Genomic DNA, 20,422 nt, shown 5'->3' on the forward strand with positions numbered 1-20,422 from the left:
ATCCCCTGACCGCAACTGAAATGGCTGTATGTAAAACAAAGTGAAATTTAAATAATGGCCAGAAGTGGGTTGCCTATATGGGAACATTCTCCCACCATGTTCTTTCCTCATTCATCCTCACCCGTCCAGTCTTCCTACCCCATTCCCTATTACAACTCCCAACATTCATTGTCACGCTTTATGGCTCCTGTAATCCCAGCCCCTCCAGTGCTCTCCTTGCAGCTGCTCTCTCCACATGCCCACAAGTTCCCCTGCATGTGCCTGACAAGTGTCTGTTTTGGTTATTCAGGGCGCACAGGCTTCATGCCCTGTTTCTGCGCAGACTGTCCAGCTTGGGATTGCAACACTGCGACACGGCTGCCTGGCTTGAGCTCACAGATCTGGGCAGTCCATGCAGCTCTCACTTATGACTGTCTATTTGTCTAGTCTATTCTTGTTGCACAAGCTGTATGAAACACTAAACCAGTGGGCTGCTTTAGTGAATTAGGAGTTACAACTGATGTCAGTATCTTAATTTCAAACCCTAGTGTTCTGTGCTTATAATTTTAAATTTTATGTGCATACTGTGTAGAATCAAGCTTTATATGAGACACTATACTAGTTCCTGGTGAGATCTTCTCTATGATCTGTATCTTGGTATGGTATCCCAAAAGTATTACATAAATCTCACAGAGGCAGAAACAGAGATCAGGAAATACAGAAACAAGTACTACTAATTAAAAGAACATTTATTAATAGATTTCAGTCATACAGATACATTCTGTGACATTACTCCACATTTCTATGTGCTCATTTTGGAACATAGAGGCTACCATCAGGCAGCCAACAACTTAAATCACAAAGCAAGGCACTAACAAACTAAGGCCCAAATCCCTTCTTTGGAGTGCAGGCAAAGAAAGCCAGCTGTACACTGCAGTTTGTCAGACTTCCCTGCTGGAGTGCTACATGGCCATTTCTGGTTGCACTCACCCTGGGGTTGTTGTCATCTTTGTATAAGGACAAGAACAATTTTTACTGGTAGTACCACTTGGTCTTGGACCAGATGAACATACCTCAAAGCTCTTTTTCATGTGGAGAATAGAAACCATGAACAAAACATCACTGTCTTGCACAACAGCACTGTATCTGTTATACCAGAATCTGGGCCTTTGCACATAGTCCCACTTGCTATAGAATTTGTGGGTGAATTATATTAATAACTACTGATAATTTAAATGGTCCATGAGTTAGTTGTAATTTCATGTTTGTGTTGACAATTACACCCAAAACTTAATTTCAGTATGTTTTGAGAGGTAGACATAGGCATTCAATTACGTAACATTGACAAGATTCTTTTATGAAATCATGATGCCTTTTTTTCACTTGAATGGTGAGCACATACATTTGTTAATATGTTTGAGTAACTAACTACAATAGCACCAAAAATAATCTGTTTCTCAGGATGTGAAATCTGTACAGCAAATGACAACTTAAGAGAAATGAACCCTACGAGACAGAATGCTAGAGTAGTAATTATTCTCATATTCAACTAATGAAATTAAATTAATGAGAAGATAACAGTGTCACCTCTAAACTCACCTGATATCCTTCCACAGACTTATCAGAAACATGGTGCCAAGAAACAGACATTTCAGAAGATGACAAAACTTTTACACTCACATCTGTAGGTATTTCAGTTGGAGCTGGAAGATGAAACACATGTTAAACATCCAATCTCATCCAGTGATATTGTTATACTTGTTTACAGAGGCTCTTCTCACTTCTATATTTTTTATTATTTTCTTGATATCGGAGAGCCAAGTGTGTTAATATTTAATCTGGTTTTACTTTAGTAAACTTTAAATTCAGTCATGATCTGTATGGGAAATTACTCTATAAAAACAAAGCAATGAACTTGGCTCAGATTATATATTTTTATGCCTCAATAGATTCCATGCTGAAATTTATGTAAATTAAAAGCAGGCTTTGATAAATAGAATGAAGCATACAGTGATTATTTGCTAAATTGAACAGCAGCTCACAGATTATATAAATAATATTTTTTAAGCTAGTTACACACAAATATGTGTATGTCACTTAGTCATGATGATACAAAGTTGTTGTGAGACCAAGCATTAGACATACAGCTGGCCAGTGGCACATATAAACTTGAACACAAGTGTGAAGTAATCCAAGAGTGCCATTCTATCAGGCATACATCACCCAGTTGATTTTGTTTGTGTTCTTCGTTCTGGACAGCAGCCAATGCAGAATACAGACCATTATAATGTGATATGTTTTATTCAGGGCTCAGAATATTAAGTTCTAGTTTCATTATAAGAAGCTGTTAATTTCACTGCTGCTTGTATTTTAAGTGAGGTAAGGAATTTTAAAAGGCACAAACATAGCAATGTCTATAAAAGATAAAGTCTTCTAAGCTAAGAACAGTTCTCTGTCATGAATCTTTTGAAACAAGTTGCAACAGACAGGCATAGCAGCCCGAGCTGAGGAAAGCTTTCATATACTTAATCTTCCAACTGGGCATCCAGTCAACTATGCATCAAAACAGCCACTGTTAAGAAAAAAAATCAGTTACATCTCTCATGAAAAGTATCCTAGGTAACAAAATAATCTTATATGCAAAGTTACCTTTTGTAATTGTCTTTCAATGACTGTTAATAATGCAAATGTATAATTAAAAAATGATACATTATTGCAAAATTGTTTTCACAATGACAGGAATTTAAGTAAGCAAGAGGCCTGTGCACTCATTACTAACAATCATTCCTCACTGCTAACAATGGCAGGTATGACTAGTAGTTGTCAGATATGGAACTTGGCTTAAAATATGTGGGAACACAGAAATTCCCCAGTCACTAAAGTGAATAAAGATGCTCATGGTTATAACTAGGCACACATAGATACATTACAAAACACACATTTTGGTGGAAATGCTGTCATTATGTATATATCTATGCATAGTTATACACATCTGTATGGAATATTGTATGACCATATTACTTTAAAATCTCACTAATACCTTTGAGAAGTTGTGTTGTCTGATGGTAGTAACATCACTTGCTGATTCAGAGGTAAAGAAGTACAAGTGGTCTAGATGTGATCATCTAATCTATTCCTAAATCACTGTCAGACACTTCTCCATTGTATAAATTACAGAATTTGCCAAAATGTTTCATATTGAAAAGTTCCAACTGCCAAGGATTTTGCTGATACAATACTCTAAACAAAAATACCTCTGCTTATGCTTGGTTATGAGCTCCAAATAATTTATATCCCTATTTGGCATTTATGTTCTATAAATATTTTGCAATTACTGATCCAGAAAGGTGACATCAGCTGCTTTTCTCTAGCCTTCTAATTCAGTAATTCTGCCAATAAAAGAAGCAACCATGTGGGCCTCACAATATGTTATCTTTAATGAATACAGAGTATTCATCACACAATTATCTTCTAAGCCTAACTATACAAAGTTAAGGCTCAGAACCAGTAAGCAGGCTACAAGGTACAGAGGTGACTTTGTACAAGTCCCAATGCCAGCAGTAAACTCTTTGCAATAACTTCCATTGCACCTACTGAAAAAATTCCTTCTAACTCACTCTGCAGTTCCTGGATTTGACATGGTCAGTGGTCAGGGTCATAGCTCCGCACATGAGCTGTGAGTGCTAGTGGTAAGGTTTGTAGCACAGTGAATCTGACTGTTTTGGGGACTCTTGTACTTGAAATAAAAGTAGGTTCACATCATTTAACCACAACTGTTTCTATCAATTGTCTGGACTTTGCTAAAGTCTATGTTAGAACATCAGCAGCCACTGAAGTGACTTCTTTATCTGGAAACTGGCACAATGGTACATTTGCTTTCCTCTGTCTTTTGGAGCTACTAGGCTCTGCCAGGTCTCCGAACTTAAGAGAGCTACACCAACACACTGCCAGCCCTGACACAATTAGTATCATTCTAACATAAACATGTGGGAGCTTATCAGTCAGCTGTCAATAATGTATCTGAAAAAGGATGGATACTGAAATGTTATTTGTCAGATATGGTTTTTATTACACCATAGCTATTTACTAACTCGTTTATACAATTGCAAAAGCAACCATTCTGTTTCTGTAGCAGCTGTTGAAGATGATATCCCAACGTACACTTTTCTGAGAAAAAGCATTAGTATTAATCTCTTCAGACAGCTAAACGTTGCTAGCTTGAATCCTGAATTATCATAAGAAACAAAAAAACATTTTATCTTTTCTCTGTGTGTGGGCAATTTGAGTGCAAAGTTCCCATTAGTGCTAATGGGAATCATGAACATAAATCTCCCATAAAGTACACAGAGTAAAGAACAGAGTCGGAAGTGTGAGAATGTGGCCTTGTTATCATATCCCTCCTCTTGGCTCTTTGGTCTGGATCTCTTGACTTTGTGAAAGAGAGTCTGCTCTATGGAAAGAAAAACATGAGCAATTCTTTGGGTTTCTGGCAGAAATTAATAAACCTCATTTTTTTAAAACTGGCTTGAATGATTATGTTGTATATATTTCTTTTGATTGGAGGTAAACCTTCTTCTAGTACTTTCTCTCTCCCACTAAGTTTGGAAATGTCATTTAAACTTTAATCCTAAAGATCACAGCATGTGAAATAATTCCAGTAAGAATTAAGAAAAATACTTTAGTGAAATATCAAAGAGGTTTTCATTAAATTATTCACTTGATAGGTCCAACATCCAAATCAGAATAAAGAAGGTGTCAGGGATAATTTATATTAGATTCTAAATGTGCTGGAAATATAACTAGATACAACTGCACTATCATTCCTTCACAATTTTGGGCTAAATTCTGATACTGGTCTACTAGAATAACAGGTCTGTTAAGAAGAAAAAAGTTATACATATGTCAAATACATGTATTAAGATCACAGAGACATAATGGATAATGATGTATATGTTTTAGGTGACCAATATGAAGATTAGCATTTTTTTTTAATTCTTAAATCTTTTAACAAGCATCTTCAATGCTTCTGTGTGTTGCTCATTGACAGCATGTACAATCAAGTGCTTTGCATCACACAGAAAGCAGAATCTGAAGTTGTTTGTTCAGAACAACTGCAAGTGTTTTGTGTGAGCAACATACACCCTCCTTGCTGAAGGTGTACATTGCTATATAAATCAGTATCAAGGACCAGGTTCTCTAGTGATGTTGGTAGTGCTTATCTGGACCCTCAGTGTAAAACTTATCTGGAAACTTTACTTACCATCTTGTGCTGAATAAATGACAGCAGTGAGACTGAATGGTCCATCCCCTTTGTTGTTAAAAGCTTTCACTTTGACTTGATACTGGGTTGAAGGTGGCATTGATTCATCCTTGTGGACATACCGACCAATTTCAGGATTAGTAACTGTAACTCTTCTCCATTCTTTCTCACCAAATGGCTTGAAAGCCACTATATAACCAAAGTTATTGCCATAGTGGTATTCTCTTGACAAAGGCTAAAGAGAAAAAAGATAAAACATTAATTTTTGTAGCCAACTAAAGAAAGGGATCTCTAATGAAAAATAAATAATACAGAAAGCATCAATATGCGCATCATAAAAACACTGAAGTTCCATTTTCTCCTGGTTTGCTTCCACAGTTTTTTCCCAACCTCTTTAAAAATACACCATCTTCATTATGAAGATCTGTAGTAGTAGCATATGTGCTACTAAAACATTTTAAGATCTTGTTTCTCATCCAAACTCAGTGCAAGGCACATCATGTTATCTCCTGCAGAAAGAAATCAAGAATCATTGTGTACTAAAACTGTTGTCAGCTATAGCTAGCAAAAAAGGCTTTCTTAAGGAGTGATAATGGATATGTAACACAGATGCACTATGCAAGTATATGGGTCCATGTGCCTGTGAAGAGATAGATATTCTTGCAAAACAGAGAGAAGATAAACTTTCTATGGCTGGCCTACATTATATTAATTGGTCACCTAGGCAACTGGCACAGCTGATGAAGAGAGATGGACACATTTAAAGCATAACTCATCCCACCACTTTTCACTGATGATGGAGGGCATCCAGTTGCTGCTTTAGACTATCTGCTTAGCTTCTAACTAGTAAAAGTTTAAGTGAAATGACTCCCACTTTCAGCATGACCATTAAAAGGCTGAAAGGCATCTGAAGGCTGACCAGAAACATCCTTTGAAAATAAACTTCCTGTGTCACCTTTTCCCATACTGTAAACCTCACAGAGATGAAATATCTTATCTCGAGGCAAAGGTCCTGGAGCAGTGCAGTAGAGAGTAATTATTCTCCTTAGGTGTTTGCCTACTACCGTAGCACTTCAGCCAACATATGCGCAGATATTCTGAGCAAGGATTTATGAAACTTAGATGTTAATAGAGGAACAAGCAAAAAAAACCCCAAAACCCTAGCTCACAAATTTTGATGTCCGTATTTGTTTGAAGATAGAATGAAACGCCAAAGATTATCTGAGAAAGAAAATTCTGGTGAAACCTCATCAAATTTTTGGAACAACGGAAACATTTAAGTTTTGACTTCAGAAACATAAGACATGGATTAGAACACTGGTATACATAATACAATAAGAAAAAAAAAAAACTAAGGCAAACATGATGTCAGAACTCAAAATTTGAAAAATGTCCAATAAAGCCATAAGAACAAGAATGGAACTTTTTTCTTCATGACAAAGCTTCTAAGAGAAATGTACAGAATCAGACCAAAGGCTGGGACTTCTGACTTTACTCAGTTTAAGGTTAACTGACCCCTTTCCCAGGGGTACCAGCTATCATATCCCATTGCATCCTGTTTTCTCTGTTGCTGCTGTGAAGTTTCACCACTCTGCAACATCAGTGCTAAAGTCACAAGAACAACAACACAACAATATTAAGAGCAGGCAGCCTTCAGCTGGTTGAGGACAGAAAGCTGGTTCTAGGTGAAGCTCCCTAGAGCTTCACTGGATACAAGAAAAAACAGCTGTCAGAGTAAAGCCCAGAATCCAACAGGATTTACCATCTACAGAGTTCAGTAACCAGCAGGTTTCCTCTTGCTTGCTGTTCTTTTCCCCATATTTAACTGCGTCTCTATCAGAACAGAGGCTCAGTTCAATCAAAAACTGGAAAGTGGCCTGAGCACACCATGACTAGGGTTAGGACACCCTTCTAGAACATGAGATAGATTTATGCACAATCTTCTGGACTGAGTGCCTCTTGCTTCCTGGGTGGGTACTCTATGACTCCATGTTGTAGAATACAACTGACAGATGCAGCTGACTGCAGGTCTCTACATACATAACTTCTTTGGCTTTTCTGGGGAACACAGGTGAAATGCTGATATATGTCAAAACTGAATTATAATGGAGCTTTAGACAGGGGAAAGATACCCACCTACCTACAACATGACTTCTGAGGAATGACTTAACTATAATTTGGTAATTAACATGACTGCCAAGAGATAAAATTGAAGAAACCCCTCACGCAAAAAACGAGATGGAGTCTCTAGTTATGATGCTAACCACAAACCATCAGGCAAAGACTTTAGTTAAAAATTGGCTATGAAATTAAAAAAATAAAACCTTAGATAATCTATTTTATGTGCTTCATTTTTTTGTGTTAGGCATTTTTTGAGCGTGCCTAGTTCGTTTTCTACTTCAGGTCTGACTGGACATCAGGTGAAAATGTACCTTCATGTACCTAAGTTTAGATTCATAGGCACCCTTGCAATTCAAAAAGATTTAACAGACTGAGTCACCTTCGATAGCTTGCTCATCTTCTGAATCTGTCATGATATGTAGCTGCTTAAAATATACCAGAATCCTATCTCATACACCAAAGTAAGCAGTCTGAATGCAGCCCTAGTCTCAGAATGATTTTCAGCCAGAGCAATCTTTAGAAAGCCAGGTTTGGCACTTCAAATTTTTTTTTCTGGAAGGTCTTAAATATAATGTTGAAAACAGCTTGCCCTCCAATGACTGCACATAATAAGTAGGTATAAGTAGCTGAATAGTTTATAGTATCCACTAAAAACTTTGCAAAACAAAACTGAAGAGGGAAAGACAAATGGGGAAAAATGAGGAAGAATGGGTATGCCACTCCTAGCTCTCTTTCTCAGTTCTTCTTTCAAAAACAAGACTCAGAAGGGCTTTGATTGCATCTCTGACTGTCTCATTCAACCTGGGCTTATGAATCATAGCAAATGCTGAAAGGGGGTTGGCAGCAACATGTGAACTTGCCATACATTTTGTTCTTCTCTTCTTAATTAAGGACTATTTTGAGTAGCACATGCAAATGTCAGCACATTTGGGGGAATCAATATACACTTTTATCTTAGCCTTACAGATAGATATACTGTTGTCTGTCGGGCTCCGTAATTCTAATGCCTCTATTCAAAAACACTTGCTAGACATACTATGGAAGATTCTGGGGAAGTAAATATTTGAAGCCACACTTAATTTGTCTGACTAAATGAGCTACTCATTACAGAACAGATGTAAAAAGGTGACATTAGGTAAGAGAAATAACTGGAATATAAATCTACTTGGATGTATGGAAAAGACTGAAATGATCTTGTACTTCAGATCTTGCATTAGTCACTATTCTCCTGGTTATAATTCTCTTTTTTTAGTTTGGTCACAGACAAGTTTTCACTGTATTGAAAATGCCACAAGTATGGGTCTCTATGTGTAATGCAAGAAGTAGCTCTGTAGTTTGTTAAAGTTTTTATAAGAGAGCATTTGTGAAGAAACAATAAAACAATCTAGGTCTTGTACAACTGTCTGTTGCATGTGTTCTTGTTTGACTTTTGCTCTTCAAAAATAAATAAAGATCAGAATCAAACCAATTAGGATACACTTACTTCCTAAACTACTGTTAGTGAAACTCAGAAATAACCTTTTCAATATATTTTAACAGAAGTGTGGATCTTCCTTTTTGAGAAACTTAGAAGTTTTTTCTTTAGGTAAATTAATAGTTAAAATACTTAGGAAGACAGAATAAATATTCTGAACTGAATTCAATAAACCAAACCAGGAAAGGCCAAATTTGTTAGCCCAAACATATGGCTGACTGTTTCTGTGTCATACCTGAGACTTTTTCCAAAGAGGTACGATCAACCTTAAGTACAAAAAGAAGGAAATATGCTTATGAATGAAAATTTGTGCATTCATATGGAGGATCCCTATACAACAATGACAAAGTTGCTGTTGGAATGATGTCATCTTTATGTTATTTCCCACAAGAAAAACCACTCTTATCAGAGGTAAGTGAGCTGCTACATCTGCAACAAACTATTCCCCAAAAGACACAAATGGTATAATGTGCCTTATGTGCCTCATAGCATTATGAAGGTGAACAGAGAGGTCAATAGCAAGATAAACTTAGTAATTTTTTCAAGCGTGACATTTAATTATCCTTCTTTGCCAGAGGTAATGCTTCTGTAATTCCTTTCGCTGATAGGCTTTGACATGAATCAGATAGGCTTTTTTTTTTTTTTTTTGCCTAACTTTCCCAAATACCCTTCAGAAGACTTCAGCTCTCTCTTCCATGCAACTTTTGCCTACACAACTTTGCTTATAAATTCTTATCTTCTCAGCTTCTGTGTTTTGCTTTCTTCCTATCTTCTTGTCTCTTTTTCCTTCTTCCCCTTTTTCAGAAGCATGTTTTTTCCCCACAGTATAGTTAAATTTTAAAAAACATTGCTTCAATACCAGAACGAAGACAGCATTTATACAAATATATACAAAATATCGTGGACTGAATAGCTACAGTACACGAGAGATGACTTTTTGATAGACTTTGCTTATTGAAAAGCTTTTTTGGTAACATTGTAATCTTTTGAACTTTTTCATAATTAAGATTTACTTTTAGTTGTAGTAAGCAAATCTCCATGCTATGCAGATTGTATCTTAAAAAACGCCTCAAAGAAAGATACAATATGCAGAATTTTCAAATGCAGTTACATCAATGCATTATCATAGTCAGTTTCTACTTCAATCTCTTTGAAACATACTCAGAGAATGTTTTCGATCATATTTTAGAAACGTCCAATATGTAAACATGTAAAATATTATCTTTCTCATTCCTTTTTACGTATTTTATGAGAAAAGTCTAAAAAACCATGTTGTGTACAAACCCTGCTCTCACAGGACCCAGAGACAAACCATCCATGGGTTTCAGGAGGAGCAAGATCAGACACAAGGAAGTATAAGTTTTGTGCCATCTCAGTGCAATACCTACCATCCAGGTTATTGTCAGCTCTCGATTGCTTCCACCCCCTCCACCAACATCAGAAGGAGCCACATTAGGAGCTAGAAAAATAGAATAGACAAGAAAAATTACTACAAAGAATGCAGTCAGCAAAAATATCACTATTTACTTTTCTTATTACCAGCAGGGCCAAGGAGCACATGTGGCACACACAATTAAAATAATGATAGTCTGTAATAGCTGTGACAGTCTGTGGTCTTGCCAAGACTAATGTATAGCTACTGCTATAAGAAACACGCCAGTTCTAACCATAGCTCACAATTAATCATTCTTCTTTTAAACCGTAGTCTCTACAAATATTTAATTGACTATTCAAAAATGGAAAATTCCTCATAGGTCTTAAGAGAAGCTGTGTATTTGTTATGTTTCCTCAGACTTTGGGCCCAAGCACCCAGCAGACTGTGATGAGCTACATCTACTTCAAAGGATTTGCATTCAATGTAAAGCATTGAAGCACTGGGATCCTAATCTTATCCTAGATTAGTTGCACATGTATTCTTGATTGGCACGTTCAGAATAGGTAGATGTTCATAAGCGAAGCTGACATAGCACTTAGTAATTTAGTAATTGCATTTTACACTGATATTCCATGTAATGAAATAAAATCTGTTCATCTGTTATTAGTGCACAGCTGAGTGGTAAAGCAGGATACTCTCAAGGACTCTATTACAAATCATCCCTGTATTCTCATTTGCGTAAGACTCTTTGCACTCAGTGTGATGATTCTATTGCTATCTTCTATGGTGTTTGGGTATTTATTTGCTCTCTCTCACTACTGAGGACATACAAAGTACCATTGAAAACTTAGGAAATTATGGCCTACCTATAATGCATCAAATATGCCCCAGGTGATCATGCATTAGCTACATGCTCTGTCGACATGAACATGCTCTTTGTGTTAAAAATTCTTACATGATCAGGCATTTTCTCCACTCATCAGTAAATCTGACAAGATAGTAAGGGGATAGTTTCTAAATGCTCTCCGATTATTTAAGTAAGATGTTTGCTGAGGCCTTCTCTGAAGGTCAGTTGAGGAGAAACACGAAGCAGAGAAGAACTAATGTTTTCAGAAAGGATAAAAATATGTAACAAAAAATTGAAATTGAAATCAGCATTCAGTGCATGGTTTGCACTATTTATTTCTGCCCTTGTAGAAAACAAGTTAGTTGAGAATGAGACTAAACATCATCACAATTCAAGAGGAAACTTGAACTTATTATTCAACCTTGTTATTACTGAAATACACAGTAGTCACACTATCTATTATAAGCATAAATATAAGTGCTAAGTTAGAAGCAGAGGTTTGCTAGAATACTTAAGTAGCCAAAGAAGATACACAGGCTGCCAGAGAAGAGAAAAAAGACTGTCTAGTGTCTTACAAGTTACCCTTTTCAAGAGAATCTCCCTCATTCTCTCAACCATCAAACCCAGGTTTCTGTCTCCATTAACACCAGGTTAGTAATTCAGACAGCTATACTTAGACAATTACTCTAATGCATCCAGAATCTAAAACACATAAAAGCAGACTTAGATCCACTGAATTTCGAGAAATCACCGTGACGTGTTATTGATGAAGCAAGTAGATTCCATTAAAACGAAAAATCATAGCACACATTCTTAGAATGCTAATATAGATGTTTCTGAAATTAGCTATCTGCAAGAAGAGAGACTTCAAAACTGAAAGAGACTGATAACAGTTGAGTTTAACAGACATTATTTGTCACTCACACAGTACAACAAAGACACAGCGCTGTTTGTTGCTGTTTGAAACAGAATAAATGTTAAAAATAACTAGACGTGCATACGGGTTGTTGCGTGTGCAATAAAATATTTACCTTCTTCAGATTTACATGAAAATGGACATGCAGCACTGGTTCTATAGTACCCTGGAAGTTAGCACAGCAACACAAATCCTATTGCTGCTGCTCATAATTCCAGCTCCCGGAGGAAAATGCACTTGACCACAGAAGTTCATCTGCAAGCTGTTACTGATTTATACCCTGTTTTGGCATAGCAAGAAGTGCTGACTGATGTCTAGGAAGGCTACTTAAATATTTTGCTTTGTTTCAGTTGTGCAGTCTCCTAGTGCTGTGCATGGGGAATCAGACAACAGACTAATCAGACTACCTCTTGCAAAAGCATTGCATCCTGCTACAAAACTGGAGTATGTGACATTTTTTGAGAGGCTACAACAAATACCACGAACGTGGCACACTGCAAGCTGCAGGACACTATAGCTATTCCACCTGTGAGCATTATTTCCCCTCCCTTCCTGTCTCTTTTCCAACATTTTGAAAATGTCTGTTGTGCACCAGGCACTCCAAGAAACATGTGTAGATTTCTCATATAGATTCCTGGGCCTTCAAATACAGCTGTTGAGTCATAAAACATATGATGCTAATAGTAAATTTTATAGGCAATAATTTCCTTTTACTTTAGTATTGAAGGTCTTTGTCTTTTCCTTCCCTGTCCAGATTACTTTAACCAATTTGGATTTCCTTTCTCCCTAAGCAGCAAAATTTTTAATGGACAAAATGTGGGCCTTTTTCAATAAATGTTTTGGAACTTGCAATGCACTACATTTTATTACAAAAATACTACCTAATCAAAGCAATGACCTTGCAGGTGTAATTGCAAAAATTAGGTTTTACACTTTGGTTTTGCATTTTAAGTTTCAAATCTCAAGCTATGGGACAATAAATGTAAATATATCTAGGTTGCACATGGGTGCTAATATGCATTAAGGAGGATATATACCAGTCTACAAGCTTTGTTGGATATAGTCTTTTTGCAGTGATACATTACCCCCTAGAGCACTGCTGTTATCTCCTTTTCACAGTCAAATCAGAATGTATTATCCTGAATAATAGCATCTAATTCCTCATTCTGGAGGATTCATTTTAAAAAGGATGTGCCTGAGCCTAAAGGATATCCTTAAATATGCTCTGAGATTTTAAGACTGAGCAATTAGACTGATAAGGGCATATGTTATGTTGGATAATGTCACATCTTTGACACGGAGTAAGAAGACACAAGACCAAACCTTCAATCACAGAAAAATGGCATTATCCAGTATAACACAGATCCTGTCACACATTCTTTAGTTAGAATACAAACCAAACAGCAAATGGACATTTCTCTTGTTAAAAACACGTATGTTTTCTAGTATGATTCTGTTTCAGCAATGGAGGCAAATTTCTTACCACAATGTTTCTTTCCTGTCTGCTTTGATCCTATCACATCTGGACAGTCTGGTGTTTGCTTACTAAAATCTATAGCAGTGTGTGGCTGAAAATATATACTCTAGACTTGCATCTTATAAAGTGATCTTTTTTCTAATAGAAAACAAAATTACAAAATTGATTAATAAAAATGTGAAAATTAAGGATATTAAAAAACTTGTCATTTTCTGTTTACGTACGAGCGCCTTCAGTTCTAATCCTCTGTGATGGCATACTAGGTTCTCCTGTCCCCAAAGTGTTTGTTGCTATTATCCGGAACTCATATTCCATCCATGGAATTAAATCAATCACTGTAGCAGATTCCATATTTCCTTCAATATCTGATGGTTCTAAAAAAAAAATAAATAAATTGATTTAGGGAACAGCATTTTTACAATGAGGTCAGACAACAATGTGGTTGATTTCTGGAAAACTACCACTATTCTGCAACCACACTTAGCCAACTGAAGGGAACTTGATGTTGTACAGAACGCATGCCATATTTTACAAGGTGTACCCATGTCAGTGACTGGGAATTTGGAAACTATGACACTATCTTGGATAAACCCTTGTAGACTTGTAAGTCTTAACTGGTGGTGAACTAGCAAAAGAAGCACATGTAGTTATGAGGTATCCTTACTAATTACATATCATTATCCTAGAATTTCATTTTACCTACAGACAAATGCAATGAGAAATCTGGAATGCAAAAACAGTAAAATCAAAATTCATGGTATAGACAAGGGTAGACGTGCAAAGGTAGGGCTCTATTAATTGATAAAGAGTAGTTTCTAAATGTGGTCATTTTTTGGTGCACCTTATTAAGTGAGCATGTTACAACTTGTTATCTAGTTCTGATCCAACAAGGGTATGTGTTCTTGTAATTCCTGCAAAAAGACTTATTATTGTCATAAGGATGAGCTTCTTTACCATAAACAAAATGAATAACTCATGACTCTGTCTACAATTCACAGACAACAGGGGTTGTTTCTATGGCTGTCTGCACTTACAGAAAGACAGAGGATTTTCATTGACTGCATGGGCCAAGAGTTGTTTGCCAAATTAGAATCTTGGGTTCAGAGGGAGATGAGAAATGAGATGTTCTGCACTGGTAAGGCAGCTGATTTGGAATTAAAATATGAATTCAACGGCTGCAAAACAACCAGGCACAGCAGTGTAAGCATTGGATGCTGACAAAACATTTTTCTACCTAATGATCATAATTTTTTTCATTCCAAAGGAGAAAGAAAATCACTTTCCATTTTCTTTCCACTTACCCACCACCCTTCCTCATCCTTACTCAAATTATTTTTCAGTCCAGTCAATAGAACCATTGTAAACCTTCTATGGCATCCAAGCCATGATATAAATTTGGCATTCCTTCTCCTGGGCTACTTTCAATCTCTTCATTTAATCTTACTGTGCCACAAATTCTCAGAATAATTATGAATACTCAACATGATGAGAATCCGATAGCCTTAACTGGAAAGAGCAACGTAGACGTAAACAACTTATTATATAACCCATTCATACATATTTCCTTACTGTGAAGTAGAACACACTTCTTTCATAAAACACACTCGATATTATGCAACCTGAGATGAATGATTGGGTTTGGGAATAATGGTAGTAGCAATAATAACAACAATATTTCCAAAGTGCAATGCCAAAGTATATTTTTTGTTCCACCTGTTGAAAATTAGCAGCATTAAATGATAGACTACACACTGATGAGAGATTGATTTGGACTGTTCACCGTGCTTCTTTCATATGAAAGTGAACACCAAGCCAGACTGGGAGGAGCCCAGAAGTTAAGTAAAAGATCACAGTACTGCCAGTGATGGTTAGTATGGTGATTTTACCTGTTTTTTGAGGGAATAATCTATTAGTAAAAATTACTCAGTGTGGTTCAAATGAAAAAGTAATGATTTTGAAAATACTGGAATTGTTCATTCCAACTTTTCATAAATTAATAATTTTTATCTTTCCTGCTAGCTTCTTCAAAATGGAATTCAACAATCTAGATTCCTCCCTGTCCCACTTTAAGATTTGAATTCCACTCAGCATCCTACAGTACAAGACTCAAAGTCTGACTGCATGTCTCAATGATTTCTCATTAATTCTGTGAAGCAGCAGAACTTCAGAGGTGTAGAGAGGTGCATCCCATCATCTCTGTAACACTGCAAATAGGGAATCTTCCTGAGAAGTGAGAGAGATGGGTTCAAGTGTCTGTTCTGAATCAGACTGAGCAAAGATCTAAATCCAACACTTGTGTCTCCTACAGACGTGTTTCTAGTTCCAGTAACATGCAGCACAAAAGGAAGCAGTATCAGAGCTGCCACCTCTTGTTTATAAATTCTTCCTGTATCTTCCTATAATCTAATTTCTTCCCAATTCCTTTTTAAGATTATAATAAAATAAAATAGAATTCATCCTTTAAAAAAGTGGAGGCTGGTCTAAAAGGATCCTCCCTCCTGCACATATCATTGCTACAGCAGATCATCAGTTACTTGACAGCTCTAACTTCTACATTAATTATTTTTTTAAAGTTCAAAGGCATCTATATTTCAGAAACTTTTAAACAAGATATAAGAGATAGGAAGGGTCTGTGGAACCTCCTAAATTTATTTTTCAAGTTCCTTTAACATAAGTCATAAACTAGTGCTGGCTGTTGGAGGTAATTATATACAATAGACCTACATATACTACATATTCTAGAAAAGAAATACAATTAAAGGCAGCAGGCCTAGTATTTTTAACCTTTTAAGCTAAAAATGTAACTTGAGATTTTCAGGTCAATATGTCAAAGGCTGTTTCTTAAACATCCATCTCTGTAGTTTCAAAGGACAAATTAAATTAGACAATAGCTGAAACGATTAGTATTCTTAGTATTTAGAAATGCTGAGTATGTGATGCCCTAATTCCACAGAAAAGCACTTAAGTTATAATTTTTTTACCGTGGCATAATGAATCATATTGATAGGACAATTCTGTATAGCTTGCAGAAATGTTATCCTTCATAAAGCATTCAAAGATGCTAGTAGTTTAAAAATATTTTCACAATTCATGCATTTATGTTAGATCTTGCAAAAAAAATATAAATTAGCATGCCCTGTGTTCAGGTAGGTGCCTCCTCAACTACAATTATGTGGCACAATGATGACATCCAGTGGTTAGAAGGATAATCTTAGCCATGTTTTCTCTAGGGATGCCAGTTTTAATGCAACTGGAACTCTGTCTGCTCCCAGTAAAAAGCAGACAATCTTAACCAACTTTCTGCATGAAGACACCTGTTTGTCATCCAAATTAACCTGTAAATAATTTTTTACAATTCTGGTAACTGATGTGGAATGTTTCAAGCAACAAGGAAAGAGGCAAAGACCAGGTAAAAACTCTGGCCTGTTGTTTTCTGTGTTTTTGGATATTCAGTTCAGGCCCTCCAAGCGCTGGGAGCAAACCTGTTGACAACACACTGACAGGATGCTACCTACTCCCAAACCCTCTAGCAGGCATTAATAGCATCCCTGGTTTCCTTTTATTGTGACTATTTTCTGATTAGGCAAATTTTCTAACCACCAAACACTTTAAAACCTATTGACTTTATTACTTACAGCATTACTCTTACCTGTTTTGGCATCTTTCCACTCTTCAGATAGAAAGGTTTTCGACTGGATAGTGTATTTAGAAATAGGGCTATGATTGTCTGTTCCACGACTCCAGGTAAGTGCTACAGCAGTGTCTCTAATCTCTTCTACTCTTATACCTCCGGGAGGGCCTGGAGGACCTGAGAAAAAAAAATTGGTAGTTCAATTCAAAAATTACATATTCTGAAAATAAAAGTTCACTAACTTTCCTACTTGTATTTATGAGATACAAGGCTTTCAAGTCTTACTTTCTACTTAAGAACAGATTGAAAATGCATATATACATATATACATATTAATACTCTACAGAGTGACTCTTGCATCTAACAACCAAATGAACCTTCCATGACTCCTGCCTAATTCATAGAATCATAGAATCATAGAATCATAGAATCATTAAGGTTGGAAAAGACTGTAGTATTGAGATTTTCTTAAGTGAAAAAATTATATTTTGAAACTGTTGTTGCTCTTTTTTCAAACAATGGTGAACTCAGAGTCAGAAAAAAGACACAAAACCTTCCTTCCTAAATTCCACCTAATTATGACCTTACTAGTGGCTCACCTTTAGTCTACACTCCTGCTTGTGCCGTATTAGCCCTGACTGCAATTTATATGCAAAATCTTGTAACTTATATTGGAGAAGAATCATACCTTGAAAGACATTTCTAGGGACCTCTTCACATTTCTCTTTGCCTTCATATTACCCCAATGTGGTAAACCCATAATCAGATTCAAACTTCCTACAGACTAATATAACTTGAGTAAAAGCAAACTACGCAATGTTTCTCTACAATTCAACAAAAGCTTTCCCACAACAAGAATTTCAAAAATCCGTGTCAAAATGTGGAATACGCTACACCCACTGAACTCAAAGCAATCTTGTGAACTGCATGGGTAAAACTGAACAACTTCTGTGCACCAGAATAGCGCCACAAAGACCACCACCAAGGAACAGAAGCACTAAGCTGTCAAAGGGAAAGTACTTTTCACGAAACAGACATTCCACATCTGCCCTTTCAGTCTTGATCATCAAGAAGGACCTATAACACAATTTCTAAAGATTATTTTCATTTTCTTTGAAAGACAGATACTTGCAAAGATTAATTTCAAAATTTGTATCTCTAGTGAATACAAAAGTCATGAACGAAATACAGATGTTGGCTTGATGGCACATTTCTATGCTTCCAACACCCAGCTAAATCATTACAGGTAGAAGTTGCTTGTCCTAAACTAGTTCACAGTCTCATCTCTATGCTTTTCAAGTATTAAATACTATTTGTGCTCAAACAAACTACTTAAAACAGCTATGTTAAAATAACAGCAATTATTCTCAATCCATATTTGGCTTTAGGCTTGTTAGTTGTATCTCAGAGCTGAAGAGATAGGCCTGTTCCCAAAACCTGCCTGTTTTTTTCCAGCTGTATCACTAAACATAATAAATGATATTACATCTCTTCACCAAACCTTATCTGGTTCATTTCCAAACAATAACAGACACAAACTGCTGAAGTGAATGCTTACAGTTCTAAGTGCATTTTTTATTTTTTTTTTTTTCTTCTAACTACTGCTACTCCCACAACTCTACTTTGTGTGGGTAACTTTTTTATTGTTGCTGTGCTGTGCCTTGGTCCCCAGAAGAGAGGCTAAAATCTGCACATCAACAGGCACAGGTGATTTCTTCATGGACTAGTAAGATAAGAAGAGAGTGATGCAGGCACACATATATGTGAGTATAGGAATCTTCATCTGTAAAAGATACAATGATGTTCAGTAAACTTTGCTAAAAAAATGCAAACTTACAGTAATTCTGTAACCCAAAGCTTAGTAACCACTTACAAACTTGGCCTATAGATTTTTTTCAGATAACTCTTTTCATATTGACTGTTCTGGTTTTGTTATTATGCTTCGGTTTTATGTTATACAGAGTTATGTGACATATATTAACTGTTGTGTAAAACCAGAGACAATGCATTAGAACTATTGAGAACTATTTTCTGATTCCACATTCAGAGATAATAACATGCCAACATGATTCAGGTAATTATCCAACAATCTGACTGAACAAGTCCCAAAGCACATTAAAAAAAAAACAAACAAAAAAAACACAACAACAACAAGAAATAACAGGATATATTCCTCTGCAGTATTTACAGAGAAACCACAGAAAACCAAAACAAAAACAAGTCAACAAAAAGAATGGAACGAGATTTCTACATCAGATCTAAACATACAGTGTACCAAATGTATCTTCAGTTCTCGAGCTCTTTATTTTCTCCATAAATCTGAGCAAAAGGAATCAAATTAAAATAACTGAATCAAACAAATATACTACCATATATTGTTGTTCCTCAGGTTCAATGAATTTATCCTCCTAATGAGCAAGAAATTCCATTCCTGACTTGAAAAGTATTCAAATTTAGACTAGTTTCTTAAAGAATATATATGCCATTGCTTAAAAATAAGTAAGTATGACCACCCTATACAACCTATTGGGCTATGGTTTATGACTTTGACAATCAAAGTCTTGATTGTTTCTTCTCCTAAGATCCAAGAATATTTCCCATTCAGTGTCCTTGGAAAAATGTACGTCAGTTGACTACTGGTTTGCTCAAAACCAACTTCTATTACAACCCAAATTTTGGCATTGAAAACTAAGCTACTAGTTAGCTGTCTTCAGACCTTCTGTGGAAACAGGGATGCACAAAGTAGGAGTTGTTGCTAAGGGCTGATTTTTAAGATGAAGGTTGTTAGTCAGCTCTCCACCCCAGTAACGTACGTATTTACTAACCCAGCTCTAAGGACTCAGGTAGGTAAGGCCTGAGAAATCCGTTCCCCTGCAAGACTGTTCACTTCAGAAGCCCTCAAGCTGGAGGGTATGGAAAGGTTCCCAAGATCTTTCTTCATTCTTTAGGAGGTATCTCTTACAGCTTCTCACCTCACTATCAAAGTTTCTGAAAATGGCATGCGTCACGGAACACCAAGGGCCAGCTGCTCCCTCAGGAAAGCTGAGCCAGAATCCAGGAGTAACCTCAGGGTTGATAGTTCATTCAACAATGGGGCACAGTCCCATGGAGCCTGAATATAGTGGGCAGGGCTGGGTGCTGATATGGCAGTCCTAGGTACCACTAGCAATGAATCAGGTGCATCCAGGTGACAAACTGCTCCATATATCCAAACAGTCCATCCAGGAGACAAGCTACCTACAGCATAGGTCTGAAGACCATCCAGGAGGCAGGGCCAGAGACAGAGCTGGAAGCAGGCATGTCTGTAACATAGCTCCAGACAGGGCTGAAGGTTCAGAGCTG

General features: G+C 36.5%; 1 protein-coding gene across 1 annotated transcript in view; it reads right to left on the minus strand.

The window, feature by feature from the left end:
- The window catches only part of LOC104464440 (contactin-1-like), a gene marked incomplete at its 5' end in the record, with an annotated part of 45,923 nt that extends 28,666 nt beyond the window's left edge, over window positions 1–17,257 (minus strand). The window contains 5 exon segments of the mRNA XM_010077145.1: window positions 1,579–1,682; window positions 5,240–5,474; window positions 10,223–10,293; window positions 13,674–13,823; window positions 17,099–17,257. Of these exon segments, the coding sequence (XP_010075447.1) occupies window positions 1,579–1,682; window positions 5,240–5,474; window positions 10,223–10,293; window positions 13,674–13,823; window positions 17,099–17,257 (719 nt within the window).
- Between the last annotated feature and the right edge of the window lie 3,165 nt (window positions 17,258–20,422).

Source organism: Pterocles gutturalis, unplaced genomic scaffold (genome assembly GCF_000699245.1).
Source record: "Pterocles gutturalis isolate BGI_N339 unplaced genomic scaffold, ASM69924v1 scaffold23463, whole genome shotgun sequence".
Classification (NCBI taxonomy): domain Eukaryota; kingdom Metazoa; phylum Chordata; class Aves; order Pterocliformes; family Pteroclidae; genus Pterocles; species Pterocles gutturalis.